At 39.1% G+C, this 25,753-nt stretch overlaps 1 protein-coding gene and 1 long non-coding RNA gene across 2 annotated transcripts in view; both read left to right on the top strand.

Annotated features, from left to right (window-relative positions):
• LOC115764942 overlaps positions 1–22,390 on the top strand; it is a 62,934-nt gene extending 40,544 nt beyond the window's left edge. Inside the window, exons 3-4 of the long non-coding RNA XR_004018065.1 lie at positions 14,815–14,868; positions 21,866–22,390. This is a non-coding gene — a long non-coding RNA (uncharacterized LOC115764942). The remainder of the gene's footprint in view (positions 1–14,814; positions 14,869–21,865) is intronic.
• A 147-nt stretch (positions 22,391–22,537) lies between these two features.
• On the top strand, positions 22,538–25,519 carry LOC115764940 (5-hydroxytryptamine receptor 1). Its single transcript, XM_030708257.1, has one exon. The coding sequence runs from the start codon at positions 22,688–22,690 to the stop codon at positions 24,401–24,403; it is 1,716 nt and encodes a 571-aa protein (XP_030564117.1). The 5' UTR covers positions 22,538–22,687; the 3' UTR covers positions 24,404–25,519.
• Positions 25,520–25,753: the final 234 nt, after the last annotated feature.

Genomic DNA, 25,753 nt, shown 5'->3' with positions numbered 1-25,753 from the left:
TCTTTGTCAAAGGTGTAAGCCAGCCAAAAACTATATATTTTTTAATTGTTATAACTTTTTTAGTTATCATAGGAAGAATAGTCTCATAAATGTGATTTTCATTTATTCATCGGCATGCCGAAAAGTTGGATATATTTTACATATATAAAAACTGCAGTTTGAATCTCCACGTCAAAAAGTGCAGACATGTAAAAAATTTGCCCTGAAGACGGTTTGCCGATGTGCAACCGAAATATATCGGAAACAAAAATTAAATAAAGAAGAGAATATATGGGCTTTATACCATTAATAGTTCTGATAGGATATTAAAACATCGGTTAGCCGAAAAATATATCTTTCCTTTATGTTTATTTTTTGTTGTCATTTTCAGTTAATTGTGATTTTGTTTACTGGCAACCCTGGCGCTCATCTCTGGGCCCTGGCTGGGCTTCTGTTTGTGTTGTTATTTGGTCTCCGCTTTGGCGTATATTTACTTAAATTTTGTTTGTTTTGTTTTTCTAACGATTTTCGCGTTCGACGCGCTTTTCATAGCCCGTTTCTTGTTTTTCGTTTTGTTCTTCAACGGAGCAAACTTTTTCATTAGGTTTCCTTTATTTTTATTTTTATTTATTTTTTTTTGTGTTTTTTGGGTGTTTTTTTATCTGCTTGGCTTGCGCGTAATTAAGCCCGTGAAATGTTTTGGCAGCGCCGTCAAGCGTTCCCCGTCTCGTCTACTCTCTACCCAGAGACTATACCCTTTTTAATTTTGAGCACATTTTCGCGTACGCCTAAGAAGTACAGAAGCGGACAATGTGGGTGGGAATCGCTTAAGCATATATTTGCCTGTTGCCCTAAACGCTTTGTCTGCCCTAATGAAAACAAATTTAATTTTTGGCAACAGCCACATCAGCGACAACGACAACATCAACAGCAGCGCAGCTAATAAATATTTATTATGTTCTCAGCAAATCCCCAGCTTGTTTCTGCTCCCTGATTTAGATGAGTCAGGGACAGGCATTGCACCTGCCACGGCCAGCAGCCGCATCACCATGCGGCTGCCCCAGAACTGTGTGGGTTTGTCTGTGTGTGTATTAGTGTGGATTAACCAGTCAGGCATTTGATATTGCCTGAGCATAATTAAGAAACACACCGCAGATTTATAAACTATTCATTAATCGAATACTATGTTAGCTCATGTGCGAAATATCCTTTTTTATTTAATTTGTTCATCCATTTATTGACAAATATATTTCATAATAATAAATTCTCTTCAACTGCTTTTAAAAGTCTCAAAATAATGAAGCTAATAAAACCGAGATTGTATTGACGTAAAAGTTAACCGATAAGTCATGAACCAACATCTGATATATCACATTAAATACCAAACGCCAAAAGATTCTTTCACAACTTTAAATCAATTTATGCTCCATAAATCCCACAGGAGAGCTCCCAGCTCTTCAGTTGCAATAACTCCATTGGGATCTGTCGTTAATAGTCTTGAAAGGACGTTGGCAACGATATCAACTGAGTTGTTGGCCGAACATTTTCCACGCGTTGTCCGTGGATATGAAAAAGAAATAAATGCACTGCTGGCAACTGGCAGCGCACTGAAAAATAACACCAAAAAGTTTTGAGGAAGAGAACATAAAAAAATGCCAAAAAAGTAACATAAAAAAAGGCAGGCAATCGGGCGCGAACTTTTTCTTGTGCGGGGTGTGCAATACGATATAGCAAACACGGCGCAATCAAAGGACGATGCGCTGTGTGTCCGTTCTTTTTATTTTTTTAATAGCAGCAAGTGATGGGCGTGGTTGTTGAGCAAACAAAGACAAAGGCACTGCAGGCTATCAGAATGAGGTGCTGAATTGTCTTTGCCGAAAAAGCTTTAAGCTGAAATTCACTTATTTTTGGAATTCAGCTACAATTTCTCAAATTGAGTTGTTTTTTATTGTAAATTTCGGACGGATCTCGTTCGGCGTTTTTATTTGATGTGGTCAGTGGTGCACTTAACAATCAATGAGTCATGAATATGCTAATGAAAATCAAATCAAATCAAATCCAATAAATTTCCAAGTGTGCCGCCAATCGACGCGTGCAATGCAATAAATTGCATCAAAATTGTGTAACCAAATTGGTTGAATGGCCAATAAGTGCATTTGACAGCGCCGGCGGATATGCTGTGTTTGTGTATGTGTATGTGTAAGTGGATGGGTGTGAAGGTGTGTGTGCGTGTGCTAGGGCGTGTCAGCTTGACATTTTAGTCAAACTGAAAATTTATGTGCGGCAAACTTTGTCAGAGCGCCGACAGCGGAAACGGAAATGCATTTCCGAAAACCGGAAATGTTCTTGCAATACGAATTGCAAATGGCAGGGTCTTGACAGAGCTGCCAAACCAAAAAAGAAACAAAATTAAAAATCATTACAAAAATCTTGACCGTCTTCACCATTTAAAGACTGTCCAAAACTAAGCTAGCCAGACTCCAGACCAGATTAACTGAGGGCGTGGGAGAGATAGACGTGCATATGTATGCATAAGTGCATAGGGCCAAGGAAACTGCGGGACATTTTAAAATATTTGTTGCTTTTAGTCTGTTAGTTATTTTGTCAGTCAATGCAGAACAAAAGGTAAGAACCAAAATGAAAATGTACATGAATATGAAAATTCGTATAACATTTTGACATTGCTGACCACAGCCACAATTGTTGCGGCTGAGGCGACAAAGAGCAAAGTTAAATATTCAATTAATAATTTAAATGTTCGCAGTTTTTTGGTCAAACTATTTGTTGTTATTGGGTCTGTGACCCAACAAATACGCTCTGCCATGCCTCTAAACCAAAATGTATATTAATTTGTTGCCAACACGCATACGGAGTGTTAGCCTAGTTACTTGAGTTAATTCATTTCACTGCGAAATGAAGCGTCTTAATTAAAAACAAGTGTAAACTAAACTTAGCAGCCACGCAGCCCCCATAACAGTTATAACATGCATACCTCCCCAACCGTGCACACAATAATTTGCATATTAATTAAACCTTTTGGCCAAGAGCAAAAGCAACAGCAAACAACAACAGGCAAGAGGCAAGCCCAAAGCATAAAAGGTCAAATACCAGAGTTAATCCTACCGCACCACAAGCATTAGCTGACCAACACACACACATACACACGAACTGCCAATGAGACACCTCATTAGATTTTCGTAGTATACTTTTGCGAGCGGCCAAAACAATGCAACTTGAGGTTGAGCCACGCCACGTGGCTGAGCAGAAAACTCAGAAAAAAAACAAACTTTTTCGTCGCCTCATAAAGCAGCCTTTGAGCTCATAAAATTTTCAATAGAAATTTTGTGGCCAAACAATTTGCCGTCAACATTGTCGTGGGGTCCTGAAATTTATCCGTGTCACTTAAATATCAATTTAATTTCCATAATAGGGCCCCAAAGTCAGCCGCACACAAGCACACTAACACACTCGCACACAGAAAAGGCGAACCAATTTATTGTTATCGGCCAAGTGACAGCGCGCATTCTCCAGGGATTTGGATTGTGATTGACACTTGCTAAGAATAGCAGAAACCCATTTGGCACACTCACCCAGCTGTCCTCGTGGGCTGTGCGGATAAGTTTATCGCTTTAGATCAAATATTGTAAAAGTAGTCGAGTAAATTTGGAACCGAGAGCCACGAACAATCAAATCCGAGAAGACTTGTGCTAAGTGCAACTATTGTTAATTTTATTTGTCCAGCACTTGCCCCATGAAAGTTGGAACCAAAGTGCTGCTAAAACAAACCAAACACTAAACAAAGAGAGTACAGAAACACTTTGTCAAAGCACCGAATTGTGAACTACTCTAATAATAAGCAATATCTGCAAATTTAACTGCGAGTGGTTCGGGGTATTTTGGCTTGGGAAACTATTGTAAAACAATTTCTGATTCCTTATATCAAATAACCATCAGCAAACCAACGAAATCCTTATATCAGCGCACGACTATATTATAAAGTTGACTTAGAGACAATCGGCAAAATATCCAAGCATTGTATGAAAATACAGCTTGCTGTAATATAAGACACATCCATCCTATGTCTTTCAGGGTATTAAATGTTCCACGCTCCAAAAAGCAAACACAATTTCTTGCTATTTTTGTAAGCTTTGCTAATAGTAATAATACCCTTGCCAAGTGTATAAATATAAATGTCGGGCACATTTATGTACATGTGAAATAGTGTTGCAACAATGACAGGAACTAAATTCGAGCGTCCATTTATATATATATATATATACTTATTCTTATACAAACATATATATAACTAAATGACAATAAAAGCAAACTTAAAAGTCCATTAAAAAAGCTTCAACGACATTTTGCAATTGGCGAGCCGCGTCAAGTGAGTCACGTCTCTTCCATCCCCCCTGAACCCGACTGGCAGTCATTTGAGCCAGAGCCGCACACTGTTGCTGCGGTCGTCGCATCATCAGAGTCACTGACAATAAAGAGAAATCTCTATATACGACGCATTAGTCACACGGCAGTAGACAGGACCTTTCCCCACCAGCATCAGTAGCAACACCTTGCTGTTGCTGCTGACCGGTTTCCACGGCCTGCTCTAATGGCATTTCTGATGGGCTGCGGTCGCATTTGACGATGATGGCGATTTTGATTGGCGATTCGCTGGCTGGCCCTTGCATGGATATAGTTCCCAGTTACCACAACTTTTTGTTGTTTGCACAACAGAGATAATGGATAGAGGGGGAAAGAGAGGGTTGATGAAAAACAGCAGTCAAAGTGCAAAGTGTGGGTGCCTATATTGACAGTGGCAACTTTTTGCCAAAGGCATGCTCGAACAACTAAATAAAAGTAAAACAGAAATAAAGCCGAAACGCAAAGAAATGAAACGGAATGGAACACAAGGTTAGAACCTTGCGCTTCATGTTAAGCCCTCGGAAAAACTTTCTGACTAACTTGTGACGTGACATAATTTGTGCTAATGCCAAATGAGCTTCAGTCAACACGTGTGTCTGCTCTCGCTTTCTCTCTCTCTCTCTCTCTCAGTCTCTTTCCATCTGTGTGTGCGTACACTAGGCTGCAAGGGTGGAAGCGCAGCAAAGTTCTTGCATATATCATTTATGTTACATCCGAACAGCATAGTAGCTGAAAAAAGTGCACACATTTGAATTGTAAATTGCTGCCAGAGCTAAAACGTTTTGCTTGTTGTACAGTGTTTCATCAGGTGTTTCAATTAGAGAGCTTTGCTACCCACTTCCGCACAAGCAGCTGAACAAATTAGCCAGGCAAACGTGCAACTCACATATGCAGTAACATTTGCTGCTACAGATGCAGATAGAGATACATGTGCAGCCACCGATACAGATACGGATACATTTGCAGTTGCAGCTTGTTGCGGTTTAAGTTTTGAGCAGCGGAAATTGTGTGAGTAGATCAGCAATTTGGACAAAAAGTACTGTAGATTCAAGTTTGTGTTTCTTTTTGAAACGGGTCTGTTCAATTGGGCTGAAGTGAACTGTATTCATGCTGGCATTGTTTTGACCAAGCTAAACGTTGAGTGCGCTTGTTAGTTAGCCAAGCAGTTTGCGAGCTGTGGGTTCACTTGATGCTTGAGCAATGTGCACAAAACGCGGCTCCACTCGTCCAAGGATCAAATGCAACCTCAGCTAATTGGCACTTGAGTGCAAATATACTAGTTGAATTGGACTCGTGCAGTGGTTGTTGCTGTTGTTGGCTGCGGCCACGAGAGCGAAAGATGCTGCTCAGCGAACGGTTTTATTTGGCTTGCCACTCTATAAGTAACAATTGGTATTTCGGTAGTCCCATGCTGCAGCTGTTACCATGTCAAGTGCCGAGTTGGTACTGTAGCACTCCCCGCTCAGCCATTAACCTTTAGCTGCCATGCCTTGCTGCCCGCTGTCAATAGATTGGCGGCTGGCATGTCAGCGCCCGTCGGCAGCAGTTTCTCTTGTGGCCGCCAACGTGGCGAATACGCATTACAAATTTGTGTTTGCTCAATATTTCATGGTGATTTCGTTCGTTCCATTTTTTTGTGGGCAACAATGTGCACTTATTCAAGTGTCGCGTCGTAAAACTTTTATAAATTGCAACGTCATTGCGTTGAATATACGACGGATTTGTGCGAAACTTTGCTTAGTACAACGGATTTCACATCTCACAATGGCAACAACAACAACTAGTTGAAGGTAAATATAGGCAAGCTACTCGCAACATTCTCATGCTGCAACAAACTTTCATTTACAAGCACGACGAGACGGCGACATAGGGACACACACGTACACACCTACCTACACACAAACTCACCTATACACGCTTAGACTGCTGTTGTTGTTCTGGCTGCGGCTTTTGCCATTGGTGGAACGCACAAAACTTTTTAATTAAATTCCCGCACCAGCAGCAGCCGCACTTGAGTTGTTTTTTTATGAGTCCACTTGAGGCCAGTTGCAAAAATTCTTTAGCTGACAAGTTTGCATAAAGTTATAAAAGACTATTTTTAGGTTTTTAAGAGTTGTTGTCCAAATAGCCGCACTGCGTCCAATTTGGCTATGTACCTTGTTGAGCCCCACTTTAATGGGCAGGCATATATGTATATGTGTGTATAAAAACAGAACGCACTGGAAAACATTTCCATCGGTTTTTACAAGTACAGCGTTTACGCCCCTTAGAGTATTAAGAACCTTTGTTTGTTTTTAGCTTTCCTTTGATCATGAAAATGATGCATTAACTAGAAATAATTGAAGATAAAAATATGTTATGGTTTTATCAATTATTTTTATAGTTAATATTAGTTACTTATTTATTTTCCGGTATAATTATATTAATTATCTGCTATCGCAGTGTTATAAAGAGCGAACGGAAGATTGTAAATTAAATACTTGCTTTTTATTTTTTTATACCCTGTAACTGTCAAGTAGATAAAATGGGCATCGCATAAAATTTTGATCCATGTTTTGGTAACATACTGATTGACTAACAGCTGCACACATTGAAATGGGTATGTGATTTTATTATACATTTTTAATGCTAACTGCACATATAATTATGACAAAATTTCCACACAACCCTCTTAAAAAAAATATATATAAATATATATTTTTTTCCTAATAAATAAGTGGATGCTGATTATTATTATAATATTAGTTACAGTTATGTCAAAGTTGTTATATAATATACATCGGATCGGCGAATAGGAGACTTCCGTAAGAATCTGCGAGTCGTTAAATGTGCGCGTCACAAAAGGAGATGGTGTGCATAACATACTACTAGATCTTCATGACTTATAGCAAAATATTGTATTATTTGTGAAATATATTTTCATTATGACAAACCTCTGCTTAGAAGATAGCCAAGATTCCGGCAGTCTCCAGTTGACTACCTTTAGAAAGCTGAAAGTAAATGAAATTCTGTACTTAAGGGGAAAAAAGTTTTGCATATTTTATCCGCACTATGCAAGAAATCAACAGTTGCTGCGACTATTTGTTGTTTGCGTTTAATGCAAATTTCAGCCCCAGGTCTCCATTGGCCCCTCAGCATTCGTCAGCAGCAGCAACAGGCAGGCAGCGCAGTTCAAAGGCAATAGCAACAGGTGCCTATTTGCACTAGAGCCCCCCGGCTGTGTGCCTGCCACAGCCACTGCTCTTTCAGCTGCTGCTACTGCAGCTCGCAGAAGCTTCACTCGGACCAGGCGACCGGGTGGCTTCTGGCATTCTTTCAGCTGATGCTTGCGCTACTCCTTGCATTTTTTGTGGTGCCGGGGCTAGCGAGCCAAGGAAAACGCTTGCAGCGGGCGTGTCAGAGTTTGTGGGCAGCATGGAAATAAGCAAAATCAATTAAAAAGGCAAATGCAAAAGTGAAACTAATAGCATTAAGGAGCAGAACATCGTCATAGAAGCCAGTACAGCGTTACAATTAGAGGAATATATATAAATATTTCGCATTTCATTTTATCTCATGACTGAATAATGAATCAACAAACAAGAGGGATGGGATATTTTAGGCATGCCAAAGATTAAATATCCTTGTTGAAAAACGACTTACATATTTGCGTGGCGATTTATGAAGCTAGTCATGACTTTGACTTTGATGAAGATATCTTTAGAGAAAATGATTTCATACTAAGAAATATGATATAGTACTTAGATTTTTACAAGAATTTTTCTATAGGTAGCATAGTAAAGCGCCTTAATTGTTCAAGATATCTGGAGCTTAATGAAGGGAGTTTAATGAAATTAAATAACGCTGAGTTTGCTTAAAGAATGAAGACCAATCACATATATTCCACCTATATATATGAACTGTCTGCAACAGGAAGACGAACGTTTGCCAATATTCTAACAATAAGAGGCAGGCTTGCATAAAAGTAGACATTCGTTAATGAAATATATATAATATATGCGGAGATCTCACATTTTGTGACAAATTGATAGTACCCTCTGCAAGGGAATACGCAAAACCATCTGGTGTATTTTTTGGCTCGCAAAGTGGCTGCTGGCTTATTTATAGCAGCGACGACCTCGTGACTAGTCGTAAAGTTATTTGGATTTGGAAGGGCTTTACGCAAAGTGCCTTAATGATAATGGACAAGGCATCAAACTTGCAAATTGCGTGACCCCAAAAATGACATTTGCACCTGTCGCCAATTGTTCTATTTTTGCCCTTCTGTCTGCGTGTTCAGACCACGTCATGTGAACATCAATGAATAGCACACGTACTCTGGCCTAAAGACCAAATGTTTATTTAGAAAGCAAAAATACAAAATTGTCTTTCATGTTGGTGGCCATTTACCTTGCATTAAATATGACTTTAGCTTTGTTGTGCCGATTAAAACATGTGCCTGACAAGTTGAAATTTATTTAGGGAAAATAAATTATAAAGAGTTTTAGTTTATTAAAGTATTTCTGTGACCAATTTAATAATTATTGCATACGAAAACGGAAAAGTTTAATACATTTGATGAATCAATTTTTAACCGAATCCAGCCGACTTCTATCATACCAGAGACAAGCTTGGAATTGAATTGGAATTGAATTTTGTTGCATAGTGTTACTATAATTATATTACTTACAATGTAGTTAATTCAGCTATATCTGTGCATACGAAATATATGCGTACAATCTGTATGCTCATATTTGAACAAACTCTCGAATAAATGAATAAGTAGATAGCAATTTGACTTGCAAGTGTATATATTCTTCGGTACAAAGAGAATAATTTCATTTACTCTTTTACACATTTTCTGCAAATTCGTAGACTAAAAGGGCATTTTTTGCTAGATTAATTTTTCTTTTAGAACTCTTCTCCTTTTTGTTTTCCGCTCTACATTTAGAATAGATTTTTCGTTTTTGTCATGGCACCAAGTAAAGTTTTATGGAGGAACGCAACGCCACATGTTAAAAATCCAAATTCAATTTAAACATCACATTTGCGCGTCATACAAAATCATAATTTTTGCTCAAATCTCACTTCCAGAATGGGTGTGAGCTTGTGTACAAATGTGTGTTTGTATGTGTGTGTGTGTGTGTGTGTGTTAAGTTCTCTGATATTCAATGCAAGAAACGTGTCTGTTAGCTTTCGGGAAATTTGGCAAATGTCAGACAGCTTGTCAGAGTGCCAACGTGAGGCATTGTGTGAATGTGAATCTTATGAATGAAAAGAAAAACTCGTAATACTCAAAGGGTGAACCGAATTGCATTAAGCCTTAACATTCGACAGCTGCCATTGATTGTATACCTTTTGAGTGCAGCGAATTGTCACGTTTCTATAGAGTTAGCTCCTTGAATAGGTCAATCTCTATAACAAACTCTACAACAAATTGACAGTTGATGTTTGACTTATTTACTGAATCTCGCGTATTTTGGCTTATTATAAAAGAATTTTAAGTTGCGCATTTTAAACGGAAAATCTCTACACAACAAAAGTAGCAGCGTCGGCAGATTCCTTAACCAATTCGTTGTCAATTTTATTACTTCACGCTTTTTGCTACAAATTGATCACATTTCTATCTGCTTGGCTCAACTGCATGTCTCAAATATCAATCAAAAAGCAATATTTACATTTTTTACTTAGCCATGCGGGCAAAAGGAAATTTGCCGTTAAAAAATATAAACGAAACTCTCGCGTTGCCAAAGCAATGAAACAAAACGAAATAAATCAAGGAAAAAACATACTTAGGAAGTCAAACAGTGGGGAGTGCTCCACTTGTAAATATTCTGTACAACTAAAGCTTATACAAAAACAACATAAATTTAATATTTGGTTAGTCTTTGTATATCTTAAATAAATAAAAAGGGCAATCAAAAGAGAGAAAAACTTGACCTTAATGGCATCAATATAAAAGATCTGTTCGGTTAAAGGCTAGGAATTAACAACCATGTTCGATGATAAGTGAAAATCTACAGTAAAGTAAATTCAGTTTTGACTAATGAAGAATAAAAATGTTTAAGAAATTGGTACACTTACAATAGGCCTTATTAATAAATTTATATTGGTACAGAGTATACAAAGTGCCAATACGACTGTAATATAAAACGAAAAGGATCGAAAACTAGAGGGATATACGTTTGAAAGCGACCTTGGAACCGCTTGTTGGGGCTATGGTCGCCAGCTGAATAGGAATTAAACTAATATTTATCAAAGAGCTGAGTGAGACGTGCTTCAGCTGAACAAAAGCAATGCCAACATGGCCGGCGCCAAAGCAAAGTGGCCGGAAAACATCAAGAGAAACCCAGAAATATGAGACAACGACTTGAATGAAAAGAAAAAGAAACGGACATGATGGCAGACACCAAGACGGAGATGGAAACGGAAACTAAGAACTGAACTGCAGCGTCATGAAAGCCATACAGAACTAAGAACAGTGACGCTGTCAAGTTTGCCAAAGCCGTGATGTCAAGATAAATAGACGCAACGAGCAGGCTCCAACCAACGGTTGTGTGTGGAAAGTAAATGGTTGATGCGTGACACAAAACTTTAAGCCAACTTTATGCTAATTAGCAGCTGCTAACGAGTCTGATGCGAATAACTATCGCCGGGCGAGGCCAGTATTCTAATGCCACGCACCGAAGAGAGGACCGAAGGACCTCTTGTCCTGCACACAGTCTTTTATTGCGAAATTGCTTGCATAGCCAAGCTGCAAAAGTGTGGGCTCTGCGACACATTTGGGGAAGACTTACGTATGCCATTCCACACCCGCAAACACACATACACACACAGTGGCAGCCATTTTTTTCAGTCATCTTTTTTTCCCCGTTTCTGCCAACTTTTGTGCAGTCTCATTCGCAGCGTTGGTGTCGACTGCATTTCGCGTTTCGTATTTGGAGGTGGCACAGCTGTTTGTTGGCTTAGCAACAAGAGCGCATTGTTGACATCTGAATTTTATAATATATATTAATATATATGGTATATATATATATATATTGTGCTTTATATAGCTTTTTGGCTTGCTTTATGCGAAATTGCATTGAAATGCCCGAATAAAACGACTATAAATATGGCCATTGTGCAGCTAGCTCGACTCGGCTGCGATGCTTGCAGCATCCCTGCCGAACAATGTGCGCTCATAAATTACCTAAATTGAAAACCATTCTGTTGGCACCCTTCATTTTGGTAAAGTTTTCTCTGCACACTTGCCAACATAGATTCCGCCACTAAAAAAAAAACCGTCGACACGCGCCACACTTTTATATTCATTACGATTCATACAGAACGCCAGTTCTATAATACACTGCAATCATGCAGTTCTATAAAAGGGTTGGTTGACTATGACAACAAATAACCACGATATATAAATGGAATTATCTATGTGAAATTGGAACATAAACTAACTAACAATGATTCCAAAATGTACTTAATTTTGAAAGAAACAATGCATAAAAATAATAATTATAATTATAATAACAATAATAATATATTTAATTCAAAATATTTGACTTTAAATTCATATTTCGCTTGTTTTATGCTCAATTTAATCAGGTTTTAATAAATGCTTAATAAACGTGCGTATTTATTTTTTTTTATATTTTTTCCCTGCTTTCCCTTAGGCACACAATTTTAGTTGACGCCTCAGCATAAAACAGGTTTTGAATCGAAAAGTTCGCAAAATGAAAATAATATTCGGGTTTTGCGACGGCTGGGTGCATTTTATGCAACTACGTTTATCTTGTATGCATATTTTCAAATTCAAATAAAATAAATTAAATAATAAGACAGGCAATTTGAGTGTGTTTCGAAAGTCACTGAAAGTTTGCCTTTGTTCATTGTTATCCCCAGTTTTTTTCGCAGCGCTTTTCGTTCGCTGCGCGCATAAATATGCAACAGGAACTTTTCTCACGTTTTTGATTGCATTTTTTGTGTTGCGTCATAAATATTTAATGTGTACTTTAACCGGCAACAACAACAGCGGCAACAGCAGTGGCAGTGGCAGCTTAAGTGACAGCAATGACTGTGGCAGACTCTTTAGCTGTAGATCTTTGATAATTTATTTATATAATATTTTTCGAGAGTCACCTTCATTGCATTTCGATTAAAGTGTAAACAAAAATGACAAAGCAACAGCTTGTCTCATTAAATTGATGTCCTGAATTAAGCCAGATCTATGCTCGAATCGATTCAATTTAACATCTAGCAGGCTGTGGTAATGTTTAACTCTATACAGCAATTGAGAACAACCCGCAGGACTGTGGGAAGTGGGTCTGATATAGGAATTGAAGGCATCAGTAGTACGTTGATTGCACTCTGGTTGTACGTTGACCAAAACAACCACTGGATGCACTTAATTAACTTAATTAAAAATCGTTGTGTCTGGCAGCAGCTTGGCGGCAAATACTCAAATACTCACCAGCAGCATCATCGTCATTATAATGCCGTGTGTCGCGGTTGAGATGAGTTGAGGCACCGCAAAGCGAGTCACTTCCAGCTGAGCTCATATACGAGTGAGTACTATCTGCGTAATAAGCGAATCCTGGCAGTAGTTGGAAGTGCTGTTGCCACCATTCATAACGCTCATGTTGCATACGAAGCGTCTCATACGAAGCGTAAACTCAATTAAAAACAGTCGAGCAGTTGGCGACGCACACCGCACTGCATCACATTCGCAGTCTCACCCACAATCGCACCACACGCTCACAGTCACAGACGCAGACTCCTGATGACAGAGCTTGACTATCCTTATCGCGCCTCGGTCTGGGTCCGTTACACATCCTTGCTGCTGCATATAAAATGCTTTTGTGTACTTTATTTTCTATTCCATTTTCTAACTTAATACCAGCAAATTTGTTATTTTTTTACCAGCGGCTTTTCCATTTGCTGCGGTTTGGAGAGAGTCCATTAAGATTATATTTTATGCATTTCTTGTGTGCCACTTTAAACCTTGTATTTTAATGGCGTTTTCCCCTAATTAACTGTATAAATACTTTATATTTAATTGAAATTATATTCCCAGCAAGACTACTAAGTATTCAATACCTACGTCCTTTATTTCTGACTAAAAAATGTTGCTAAAAGAACGATAGCCATTCATTATTATATTTTTACTATAAAATCAAGATGTGGGCTACTTGAAGCCTTTCTACAGGGTAGGGTATAGTCTAATTAATAATTTAATATTCAATTACATTAATAATAATAAAATTACTTCATGTTCTAATATTAAATGCCATCCTGAACAGATGTTGGCTATTGTCAGTGTGACTTCAGGGTAGCCCATAGTCGGGCACTCTGTAAAGTTAATTAGGTATATAAATTGTTGGCTTAGTAGAAGCACATGTAAATCGTCGATTGGTTAACTATGTTGTTGGCAGTAAATGGAACTTGGAGGGAGTCGGGGCAATCAACTGCTGCAATGTTACCCCCTTCGTCCTTCACGTCAAGCAACAATTATCGGTTAGATGTTGAAAAGCCAGTGTAAATTGAGAGATTGTTTATTGGCGCGTTTGTAATGCGACCGAATGGAACATGTTGATGTTGCTGCTGACAGTTGTTGTTGCTATTGTTGTTGGTGCAGTTGATGACAGTGCGTCAAGAATTTTTGTTCTGAGTGCAGCGTGCCATGAGATTGTCAATCATCCCAAAGCAGTCCTCGCAGCAGCAGCACCTCCTTTTGCAAAGGGTTGCCTGCTTCTATGCATATATCCTATGCCTACATAGTCTCAAATGCAGCTAAGCGTGACGTTGACGAAGCGCATGCAACAGCTCAACTTGTTAGACGACATCGAATAGAAAGGTGGCTCGTTTGGAATGCGAGGGGAAGGCTGTGCGGCACTGTGGCTGATGACATGGCGGTTTGGCGTTGTTGCAGTTGCTGTTGTTCCTGGCAAATTTGTTGCTGACAATTTCGTGTTAGCGTTGCTCATGTTGTGGTTGCACATGCAGAGTGCATGTGCATCTATATGTGTGTGTGTGTTCTAGTCGATAAATTTTCAATTTTGCAACTTACACAACTTATGCCCCATGTGCATGTGTGTGTCTTGTCCTTAACGTTTCCGCACTTTAGCCGCACTTCAGCACAGCACACCATGGCGTATGATTGATGCCGTCAGCAGAGTCTCTGCCCGTCTGCACACACACACCCTGACAGCAGACAACTTATTATGTTGATTTAACAAATACAGAATCCTCGCTGGTTTACATACAGACAAGTGTGGCGTGTGAAAGAGATGGAGGAAGATAAACTGAGTTTCAGCTAAAAAGTGAATGCGAGGCTTTACGCTAAATTATACTCTTAACAAGCACGTGTGTTTATCATTAACGGAGTGTGTGTTTAAGTGTGCTGTGGGGTTTTCTGCTTTAATTATATTATTTACTCTTTTATTTCAGCTGTCTCAACATTGAAAAGCCGTACAGGATAAGCAAGGCAAGGCCAAATAACAGGTGGGTTAAAGTTGTTCAAGATTTCAATTAAAGTATGTAAAGAAAAGGCATGCAGCGAATCAGCCTTAATTGTATCAAACTCGAGATTCATTTCAGAGTTAAGCCAAGTGTTTATTTTTTAATTTTTGGGCCATATAAGCTTTGAAAATTTCATTTAAGAGTTATATCAAAACTGATGAAGTGTTTACAGCTTATTTGAACTGCAACAAGAGCCAAACAATTCAATTAGCACTGCGAATTTTACTTGGCAGCCACATAAAATGTTTTATGACTCACTCTTTGGCCTGCATTTCACTGGCGACATTCATTGCCTCCCTTTGCCTTCCTCCCACTCTCTTGAAATTCCCCAAAGTTTATTGAGGCAAAAATTGTTGGCATCAAAATAGAGAATGCACTATCTGTGCAGCAGCAGCAGCTTCAGAAGATATTGCATTATATACAATATATAGTATACGAAAAGTTGAAGCAGCCAAGTTTTGAGTGAAGTTCGTGAGAAGGATCTCTCAGGGAAACAAAAAGAACAAGAGGAATGTGATAGCTTTTTTCAGGAATGGCTTTGGCTTAGGAAAATCCACGCATATATATCTAACCCATTCCGATAGGAAATAATAGCTAATCATCATTTTGTTGTAAAAGGCATTAACTTAATTGTTAGAAAAATGTCTGCATTTTCAGACTTTTATCTTGAATGATGTCACAGTGCGCCAAGCAAATATCTAAAATTAAAATGAATATCTCTGAAGGCCGTATACTTTATATATATCATGAATGGTATCTTGCAGTCTTGACTTTTGAAAAGCTCATATTTATGCCTTCGGACCTTGGCCAAGAAACAAACATAAATTCTCTATAAAAAGGACAAGTGAAAAGGAATAAAAAAATCATCATCGTAGTCGCGTTTTTTCTTTAGGCTTTTCCATAAGTCGCCGCCATAAATAATCACATAAAACAACATCATACAAAACATGTTGGCATTGAATGCCACTCCTGTTCCTGCTGCTGCTTATATTCCTGCTTTACTAACAAAGGGAAACCCAAATGAGTATACATAAATACCTTTTTTTTGTGGAACAGGAAGCTTCCAAGCTGTACCCGCAATTTATGTAAAATTTAATGCTTTATAACGACATACGCACACAAACAGACACACACACATACTTTGAATACATATGCAAATCATATCACTCATATACGCCTACACGATGCGACTCAACTCGACGGTATGCAAAGCATTATCAAACATGAAACATGAAACACCAATGAAAATGTCAGGCAAGAAACAAACACAGCAACAAAGATAACAGTAAAGATAAGCAATTTCCCCGTTTCCAAATGTTTTCACCGTTAGGCGCCATCTCTACACATGTTTTGTGCACAAATTTTATTATGCACACAAAACTCACACACACATGCAAGCACAGGCGCACGGCCCACGCACACAGGCAAACACACACAAAATGCTCGCATATGTCACTGTGCAGGCATTTTATGCCGGAATTTGTTTAACACTGTATTACAAGAGTGCGTAACAAAATGGTACATTTCATTTCTAAGTCTGCCAAATTTTTCTATTTTATTTATACAAGTGAGGTTCATGTTCAGATCGATTAGCATAAGAGAGTATATAGGTACAGACGCTAAAAAACAAAATTTTAAATTCTAAATAAAATCATAATTGATGTCAGGTTTGTCTGGGAAGAATATGTGCATATTTAAATAAATGAACCAAATTTGTTTGCTTAAAGTATAATACAAATTAAAATAATAATTATAGTCATATATTGAAAATTTATATTTTAAACGGTAGAATGTGAGCCTTTTCAAGTAAGGGAGAGGTAAAGCAACTTACTTACGTACTTAGTTTGATATTCGTCTTGTCCATATAAATAAATACATTTTTTAGAAGTAAAAATAGTTTTTGAGTGACTTCTAACATTCTACTCTCATTTTTTGACTTTTTTGGTAAAGATTTTAATTATATTCCTTAGCGCTTTTAATGTAGCTCTAAACTTCGATTTAAATCCTAAGATTTCTGCCTTCTCCTGTACTGACAACTTGCTCTAATAAAAATTACTTAATTACTGACAAAATTAACTCGTTTCATAGTGGCTTGTTGCCTGGTGTAAGTGCGTTGGCATTAATATATGATTCAGAATAAACGCATTCATTATTTACAGGCAAGCAAAATAAGAAAACAAAATAAACCAGCAGCTGCTTGACACATAAACATCAAGTGCGCAACACGGCCTACACCAAAAAAAAAAAAATAAATAAATAAAAAAAAAAAGATATATAGATATATATAAAATTGGAGAAAAAAATATTTGACGTCTGTTCATCCAGAGACGCGTCGTGTGGCAACCCCCAATGAAGAGGGCGCCAACGTCGACAGCGGCAATTTAAAATTGCTGGCTTTTTAACTCGCATCCATTTACAGCAATTTTGCGTGTTACCCCCATGCCCCAATCGGGGGCCCTTTGACGTGTCAGATTGAAATTACATCAGGCACTTGGCGAATAGCAAATTGGCAGGAATGCTGGCAAGGATAACGCATTACATAAATAAGCAACAAGCCAAGAAAAAATGAAAAAAATATTGCAGACATGTTAAAGAAATCAAATTTAATGACTCAATAATTGAAATGCGCGCACGAGCATACAAAATTTGCCTTCAATCAGGCACGTTGCGTATACGCCGCGTTAACACAGCCATAGATTTCTGAGATTTCTAGCCGTAGCAGTCTATTAGGAGTGACCGTGTTGGCCACTCTAATTGACCAGTCGGCACTCTAGGTTCCCACAAAACTTGGCAACTTGAAGCGTCCTTTAGTCGCTGTGTGCTCTTATCTATTGTCGCCGCCGCGGCATGTTCGCCCACTTATTTCATGCATTTTGCACTGCAGCCACAAATCCGCGCGGACTTAAAAAGCTTTTTTCAACAAAAAGTAGTTTAATGCACATGGGTGATGCTGATGGAGGGGGGCTTATCTCAGCATTCTTTAGCAGCCACGATGCCGGGGCTTCCGAAGGGTGCTGCAGGCCGCAGCAGACCATGAAGCCACATAAACCCACTGAGGCAAACCAATCCAAAGTAACTGCAACGCATTCTCCTTCGTCTTTCAAGAAAACTTTCTGTGTGTTTTTTTTTTGTTGCAGCTGCTGCATTTTTTAAACGAACACGTTGTTGTTTTTGTTGAAACAATTGTTTGGCATATCGGCGAAAAATTAAGTTTACGCTCGTTGATTTTAAATGCATCTGATGGGCGGACAGCCTTAGATACGCTCAGCTTATTTAAGCAGCACAAAGCAAATTTCCAAGAAATTACCAGCATCAGCAGACACAGTAAAAAAGGATATTCCCATAAAGACAATTGTAGCAATTGACGGGGATTATAGCAGAGAATGGCAAGAATGGTATTTACTCAGAAGTGAACAATTGGGAGAAAAGCTGAATAAAAGTCGTGAATATTGAAACAATAGGGTTTGGAGAGTTCGCTTTGCATATAAAACACATTATTTAGGAATAAACTAGGTCTCACTTACATAAGTTAGATCCTTATTCTCAGCTTACAAATATTCGGGAAACCAAAATGTTCTGGCAAAAATGTTTTTTAAATTTACTAAATGTTGTTTTAATCAGTTTGGAATAGGAAAAACAAATTTTATGTGCTGTTTTTTTTATGTTACAATACAAAATATGGCATGTTCATAAATTGAAGTTAACAAAAATTGTATTTTATTTAATTTTAAGGCAAACTTGAGATAAGTTATTTGCTAATCAAGAAAATGTTTTATTTCTATATTTTATCAAAATTTATTTTCGACTTGAGCTTTTGGGGTTAAAACAAAAATATCTCAAATATTACTTATAAGTAATAAGTAACAAGTTGCAAAAGGCTTAAACAGTAAATTCAAAAGTTTTCGGCCATGTTCTTCCTTGAGCACTGTGTGTGTTGCTTAATTAAAGTTTAAGCCCACTTTTTGCACTTAGCTGCAACAAATTGTTAACAAACCAATAACAGAACTCCTACATTTCCTTCTATCTTTTGCCTGCCAAACAGCCGCAACTGCAAATCGTGGACTAAAACTATACTTATTTAGCAACATTTATCCCTCCGACCCAGCACCATTTCCACCTCACAGTAGTCTACTGCGTGTTTCCCAGCAGTTTCCCGAAAACCCTGCAGACAGACAAACACAGAAAAGTTTCGAAGCGACTGCGGCTGGCCCCAAGACGGCGCCACATCGTTGGTTGGCTTTAGTGCAAAACCAAGGAAACTGCTAAATATTTGAAAAGTTCTGCAGAGCTGAACTGAGGTTCCTGCAAAAATGTCAACTAGTGTAAAACTTGCGGTAAATTGCTCAGGGCGTGGTCGCAAAGCCAAATATTGCCAGGTACATGTAAAAGCGACAGCCAAATAAGTACACGCTTAAAACAAAAAATTGCTCATACGCCACGTTGTCAGCACACAAACGCTGTAGCTAAATTATTCATGAGCAGCTGGTGGCTTAGAAGCTTTTTAATATGAATAGCGGAATATCCGGGGAGGGTATAAAGATGATATAATCGTTGGCAACAATAATTGGGTGCATGCCTGGCTTTTCGGCAAACTGAGAGACGTATAATTAAATTCAATTATTTATGTCCCTGTCAGAGCCGGCGCTGATACCAAAATGCGAATCAACATTTGGGACATCAGGATTTACGAGCTGTCCACAAATGCTTAAAGCGGCTTACAGTTTGTTTGTTTGTTGACCAAATAATTGCGCCATTTTCTGGCCTGCCAACTGACTGTCACTTGTCTGTCCCCAGCAACCTCTGCCTAGCTGCCCAGCTGCCCATTTGCCAGTTGATTAGCATAATCAACCAGCAAAATTAGTCGAGCGCATTCACATACTCGTATGCAAAACAGTTATATACACACACACTCACACATATTCAAACGTATATCTAGCTGAAAATTCAGCTCTTCATATAAATTACAAACTCAATTTGCAGCACATGCCTCATCAGTCATATGCAAAGCAAATTGCTGAAATAATCTCAAATATGAAAAACTCATCAAAAAATAATAATAATAAACAGCACAAAATAATTGCACGTAAAGCCCAAATAAGCAAATAGATATATTTGTGTACATTTTATTATCATATCAAAACACACACGAACCGTTTTCAATTTGTGCCAATTTTCCTGCAAAGCTTTTTAGTCGTTGCCCACAAATAAATTGAAAAGAAAAAGAAGAAAACAACATGTGTATACACTATGCGAATCGGTTGTGCTTGTTTTTAGTACAAAATAAATATTTGAATTCACAATCTGATTTAAAGGACTCAAATTAAAAATAAATCCAAGAGACTAGTCAAAATAATGTAATTAAACCGATATGAAACTCATAAAAGTGGCACCAAATTTATATTTTTAATTCTTCTCTGCCGATGGCTTTTATATTTCTTTCAACTACAAAAATGTTTAATTATATTTAATTTTTCTAGCTTAAAGGTCTGGCAAATAATAATATAATAAAGCGTGTGCGCTCTTTGTAGTTATTCTTAGTTAGGGTGAATTCTGCATATTCATTTAAACAAATATTTGTACGTTTTAATTACAATTTTCGCTGGGCGCTTTTCCGCTTAATTTTCCCCGTATTTAAACTCAAATCGGCTGCTATTTGATTTGTGAATATTTTTGCGCAACTTATGGCACGTTTAATTTCAATTGGAAGCGCTTCAAACTAATGTCTATTTAAAATTCCTGCCATGCCTGAAAGGACATGCTCAGGTGAGTTGAGAGCCGACGAGATGTGGCAGTGCGGAGCAGCTGAGGCTGTGACAATGTCTGGCCGTCTAGACGTGCTTCTGAGCGTCGTCATGTGGCCCGATTGCCATTTTTTGGCCGACTTCAATAAATTTCGAGAGACACGTGAGGCCAAATGCGGTTGCCACAATTGTTGCCAGCGCTCGCCACATTTTGTACAAAATGTAATGGAATTCAATTAAGAGCGAAATGTATAAATTTTATTTTGGCTCGCGGTTTTCGTTTCGGCCGTTGACCACAAAAACAACCAGGGCAAAAAAAAAAAAAAGAAATGCCAAACGGAACCTGCAAGCCAACAACAAGAACAACAACAAGGCTGCCATTTTGGCTGGCTATTGTTTATTTGTTACGCACATTCAAGTGCTGCGAATGGAAGGCGTGGGCGTGTCTGTAAGCCATTGGAACGGGCAACGCAAACAATTTAATAATGGGAAGAAGTATGAAAATTAATACAAAAGGACGTAAACGGCAAGTGCGGCCGCCTTCTGCTTCACTCGCTTTATATGGGTTACATCAGGAGTGTGGAATGATGTTCAGCATGCTGATGAAGCAGATGATGATGATAATCATTATGTTGATGCAGAGAAAAACACAACTACGCTTAGCCTGCGGGTTAGGGAAACTCATGCGGCTCTTAAGTTTTTTTATTTTCTTAAAATTTCTGCAAAATTGTAACAACTGCGACCTGACATGTGCGCAGAGGTGAGGTGTATGGAGAACTTGTGTGAGACAAAGAAAACTTTGAAAGCCTTTAAAGCTTACACAAATATATTCTTAAAGATTTGTTTCATAAATACAAAAATATATTTAACAAAATATCAACTTAATCGAGATTACTTTTTAGTGATTGATTATTAAAATAATAAAATTTTTGCAAACGTTATTTATTTGTATAATTTGAATATATTTATTAAGTTTAATTTACAGCTTTATAGATAAATATTATTCAATTTTTACGTAATTAGGAAGAATGATTTTAAAAAGAAGTTGAATGAAAAGTATTATAATTATGATATTAAATTGTACTATGTATATTGATAAAATTCCTATATAAAACTTATGTACAAATATTGTGTATTTCTATTTGAAGTATGCAATTAAATTATCTTAAATCATTTAACACGGCTAAGACTTACTTAATCAAGTTTTGTAATCTCCGTTGTTGGTTCTTTACTTACAGCAACGCACAATCAGATCACAGCAAGGCGGTTTCAAGAAACATCCCAACGGATTCAACAGACATCTAACTACCTATATGTATTGTCCTATGTAGCTATCAAAATACGCAGAAAAAATACTTATTAAACTTATAGTAGAGCAGCACTAACGACCAGCAGAAGCTGTGAGCACAAAATATTTATTAAGCTGACCGCAAATAGCGCTTTATTAAGCATACGCTACGTTAGCCAGCAGCCGGGACAGAGAAGCGGACGGGCAAGCGCACATCAAATTAGTAATCAAGCATCACAAAAGCAACGCCGAGGGGCACGCTGTATACGGTTCACGGCGTAAGCCTAAGCTCACCCGTGGTCTGCTGCCTGGCAGCTCAATGCGGAGCATACGAAACTAATAAGACGACGACTTTATTTTTATTGAAATTATGATTAATGACAGGAATATTGCAAGACGGCGAAGAGGAATCAGCGCGAATTAAGGGCGAAAGCCCATGACTATGATGATGCTGACAATGATGGTCATCAAGTTAATGATAATGCTGCGGCCAGGGCGCGATTTCTGACGCGTATGTCAACCCATGTACAACACAGCCATGGAGCAGTCATCGCAGTTAACGATGAACTTAATCAAAGACAGTTTAGTGGGTGTCAATGCTGTTGCCGTTGTTGATTGCCAGCGTGTGAACAACTACAACTACAACAACAACAACAGAAATTAAACAAAACTATTGCTCATACGACGCGTTGTACAACGGAATAACTAATTTAAAAGCAAGCGAAAGTGAAAGCTCGAAAGAAAGTATTTCGATTTTATTTTTGAAAATTTGATGGCTTCGCCTGGGCAGCATTGCGCCGCAGCAGCTGCAGCCCGTAGAAGACGCCATCAGCAACCACAGCAAAGCCACAATATCAGCAACAACAGCAACAAACTGATATCCATAGCCACATTGACGCTGCTGATACTCTGCCTGAGCAGCTGCATCGCCTACGCAACCGCAGCAGCGGCAACAACCACGGAACAGCCAGCGACTCGGAGTAGCAGCAGCGGCAGCAGCACGGACATCGGTAACCTGGGCGAAGATTTCAACAGCAGCAGCGCCTTTTTGGGCGCTATTGCAGCTGCTGCTGCCGGCTCGGTGAACAGCAGCCCCATTGCCATTGTCAGCTATCAGGGAATCACGAGTAGCACACCAAATGGCAGCAGCAGCACTCTGGTGTCCATGTCTGACACGCCGCTGCTGCTAGATGATCTGGCCGCGGGTGAGGAGTTTGAGCTGCCGCCGCTGCAGTCGGTCATTGTGAGCATTGTCCTACTAATTGTTATACTGGGCACCGTGGTGGGCAATGTACTCGTCTGCATTGCCGTTTGCATGGTGCGCAAGCTGCGACGACCCTGCAATTATCTGCTCGTATCATTGGCGTTATCCGATCTCTGTGTGGCTCTGCTCGTCATGCCCATGGCCCTGCTCTATGAGGTGCTGGAGCGCTGGAGCTTTGGCACGCTGCTTTGCGACATTTGGGTATCGTTCGATGTGCTCTGCTGCACCGCCTCCATACTGAATCTGTGCGCTATCTCCGTGGATCGTTATCTGGCGATTACCAAGCCCCTCGAGTATGGTGTAAAGCGGACGCCACGTCGCATGATGCTCTGTGTGGGCATAGTTTGGCTGGCGGCCGCCTGCATCTCGTTGCCCCCATTGCTGATACTAGGAAACGAGCACGAGGATGAGGATGGCCAGCCCATATGCACGGTGTGCCAGAACTTTGCATATCAGATCTATGCCACGCTGGGCTCCTTCTACATACCCCTCTCCGTCATGCTCTTTGTGTACTATCAGATCTTCAGAGCCGCACGACGCATTGTGTTGGAAGAGAAGCGCGCCCAGACGCATCTGCAGCAGGCAATGAATGGCACCGGCTCACCGCAGACGGCCACAGCACCCGTATTGGGCCACACGGAGCTGGGCAGTGGCAATGGCACTGGTCATGGACACCGGCACAGCAGCGTGGGCAACACCTCGCTCACCTACTCCACCTGCGGCGGTTTGAGTACCAGTGGCGGCGGCGGCGGTGGGGGCGGCGGCATTGTGGGCATTCCTCATGGCCATCATGGTAGCGGCGGCGGCGTGAGCGGCTCCACTGGTCTGCTAGGGTCACCGCATCATAAGAAACTGCGCTTTCAGCTGGCCAAGGAGAAGAAAGCGTCCACGACATTGGGCATTATAATGTCCGCTTTTACAATCTGCTGGCTGCCATTCTTCATACTGGCGCTGATCCGACCGTTTGAGACGATGCATGTGCCAGCGTCGCTGTCCTCGCTCTTTCTCTGGCTGGGATATGCCAACTCGCTCCTGAATCCGATTATCTACGCTACTTTGAATCGTGATTTTCGCAAGCCCTTCCAGGAGATACTCTACTTCCGGTGCTCCAGCCTGAACACGATGATGCGAGAGAATTACTATCAAGATCAGTATGGTGAGCCGCCCTCACAGCGGGTCATGCTAGGCGATGAGCGGCATGGAGCGCGCGAGAGCTTCCTGTGAAGTCAATGGATCCCTGTATGCTTGGCTCCTTAAATTTATATATATGTTTATGCATATGTGTTGTTCTCTATACGGATAGGCCAAAACTAACTAGTGTCTACTGCTTGGCTCCCCCTTCCACACAAATACACACACACACAAACACACACACACACACACACAGACACACACACACACACACACAGAAACACACCCATTCATATATACTATGTATGAGTGTAACTGTTTACCTATGAGTATTTTTTGTATGTAGTAGTGTTGCATAACGCAAACCCCTAAGTACGATATATGATACACGATAGATGATAAATGCTGTAGATGACTCCTCTAAATGTAACTGATCGTTGTAATTTTTAAATGTAACGCTAAGCAATTAAGTGGGCTGAAAGCAACAACCACACACCACATACACCCACCCAACCACTCACAACCAAAGCAACAATTGCACGCGCACACATAACAGAGCTGTAAATCTATCGATGTTAGCGGTATCTGCTTCTAGAGTTCTCACACTGAAAAACAAAATTATAAATCATAAAAGTATTTGATAATGTCTTGGGCATTGCTTGATAAGCCTATCGATTATAATCGAAGCCATCGATAGTTTTGCAGCGGAAAGACACATAAACACTCACATAACAAGACGGTTGTACCACTGTTAACCCAGAACAGGTTTTCACACGGTTCCTTTTTATGTTGTTATTTCCAAACTGAAAAGACGATTACAATCAAAATCGATATCGAATCTATTGAGCCCACAGCGAGCGTAGTTTATTTGCGATACTCAAAACTGAGCCAAAAATTAAATTATATTAAACACACTTAAGATATTGTATCAGCTATTTAATATTAAACATTCAACACGAGTTATATAACAATATATTCCAATCGTCAATATACCATATCGTCAAGCATGACAAAATGTGGTCTATTAACTGTCGAACTGTAAATAGGAAAGCGCTGTACCAAAGAGTAAAAAATATACATGTATATGTATTTGCATATATGTGTGCTACTCCCAACTGTCTCATAACGTATATTTGTTATGCTCGTATAGCTAAAGCTCAATACTAAATCATATATAAGTGTATGTATTTATTAAATACTTTCTGCATTAATTTTTTATGGTATTAATTTTGTTTGTTTTTTTTTTTTTGTGTATTTGTATAAAAGTCACGCCTCTCTGTGATACCAACATTAAGCATTAACTTTTATGTTTAGATCAACTGCATTATAATATTAAATACTTATAATACTAACTAATAACTGCTAGTTTATACGAGTACGACCTACACTTATAGATACTATATGCTATATATATATATATATATATATATATATATATACAAA

The sequence above is a fragment of the Drosophila novamexicana genome, unplaced genomic scaffold, assembly GCF_003285875.2.
Source record: "Drosophila novamexicana strain 15010-1031.04,08,12 unplaced genomic scaffold, DnovRS2.1 tig00000877-arrow-arrow-pilon, whole genome shotgun sequence".
In the NCBI taxonomy this organism is placed as follows: domain Eukaryota; kingdom Metazoa; phylum Arthropoda; class Insecta; order Diptera; family Drosophilidae; genus Drosophila; species Drosophila novamexicana.
The sequence above is the reverse complement of the archived record's forward strand: the minus strand, read 5'-3'. Positions and strand labels throughout refer to the sequence as shown.

Excerpts from the sequence above, each read along its gene's own strand:
- LOC115764940 (XM_030708257.1), top strand. The coding sequence starts at position 22,688 with ATGGCTTCGCCTGGGCAGCATTGCGCCGCAGCAGCTGCAGCCCGTAGA.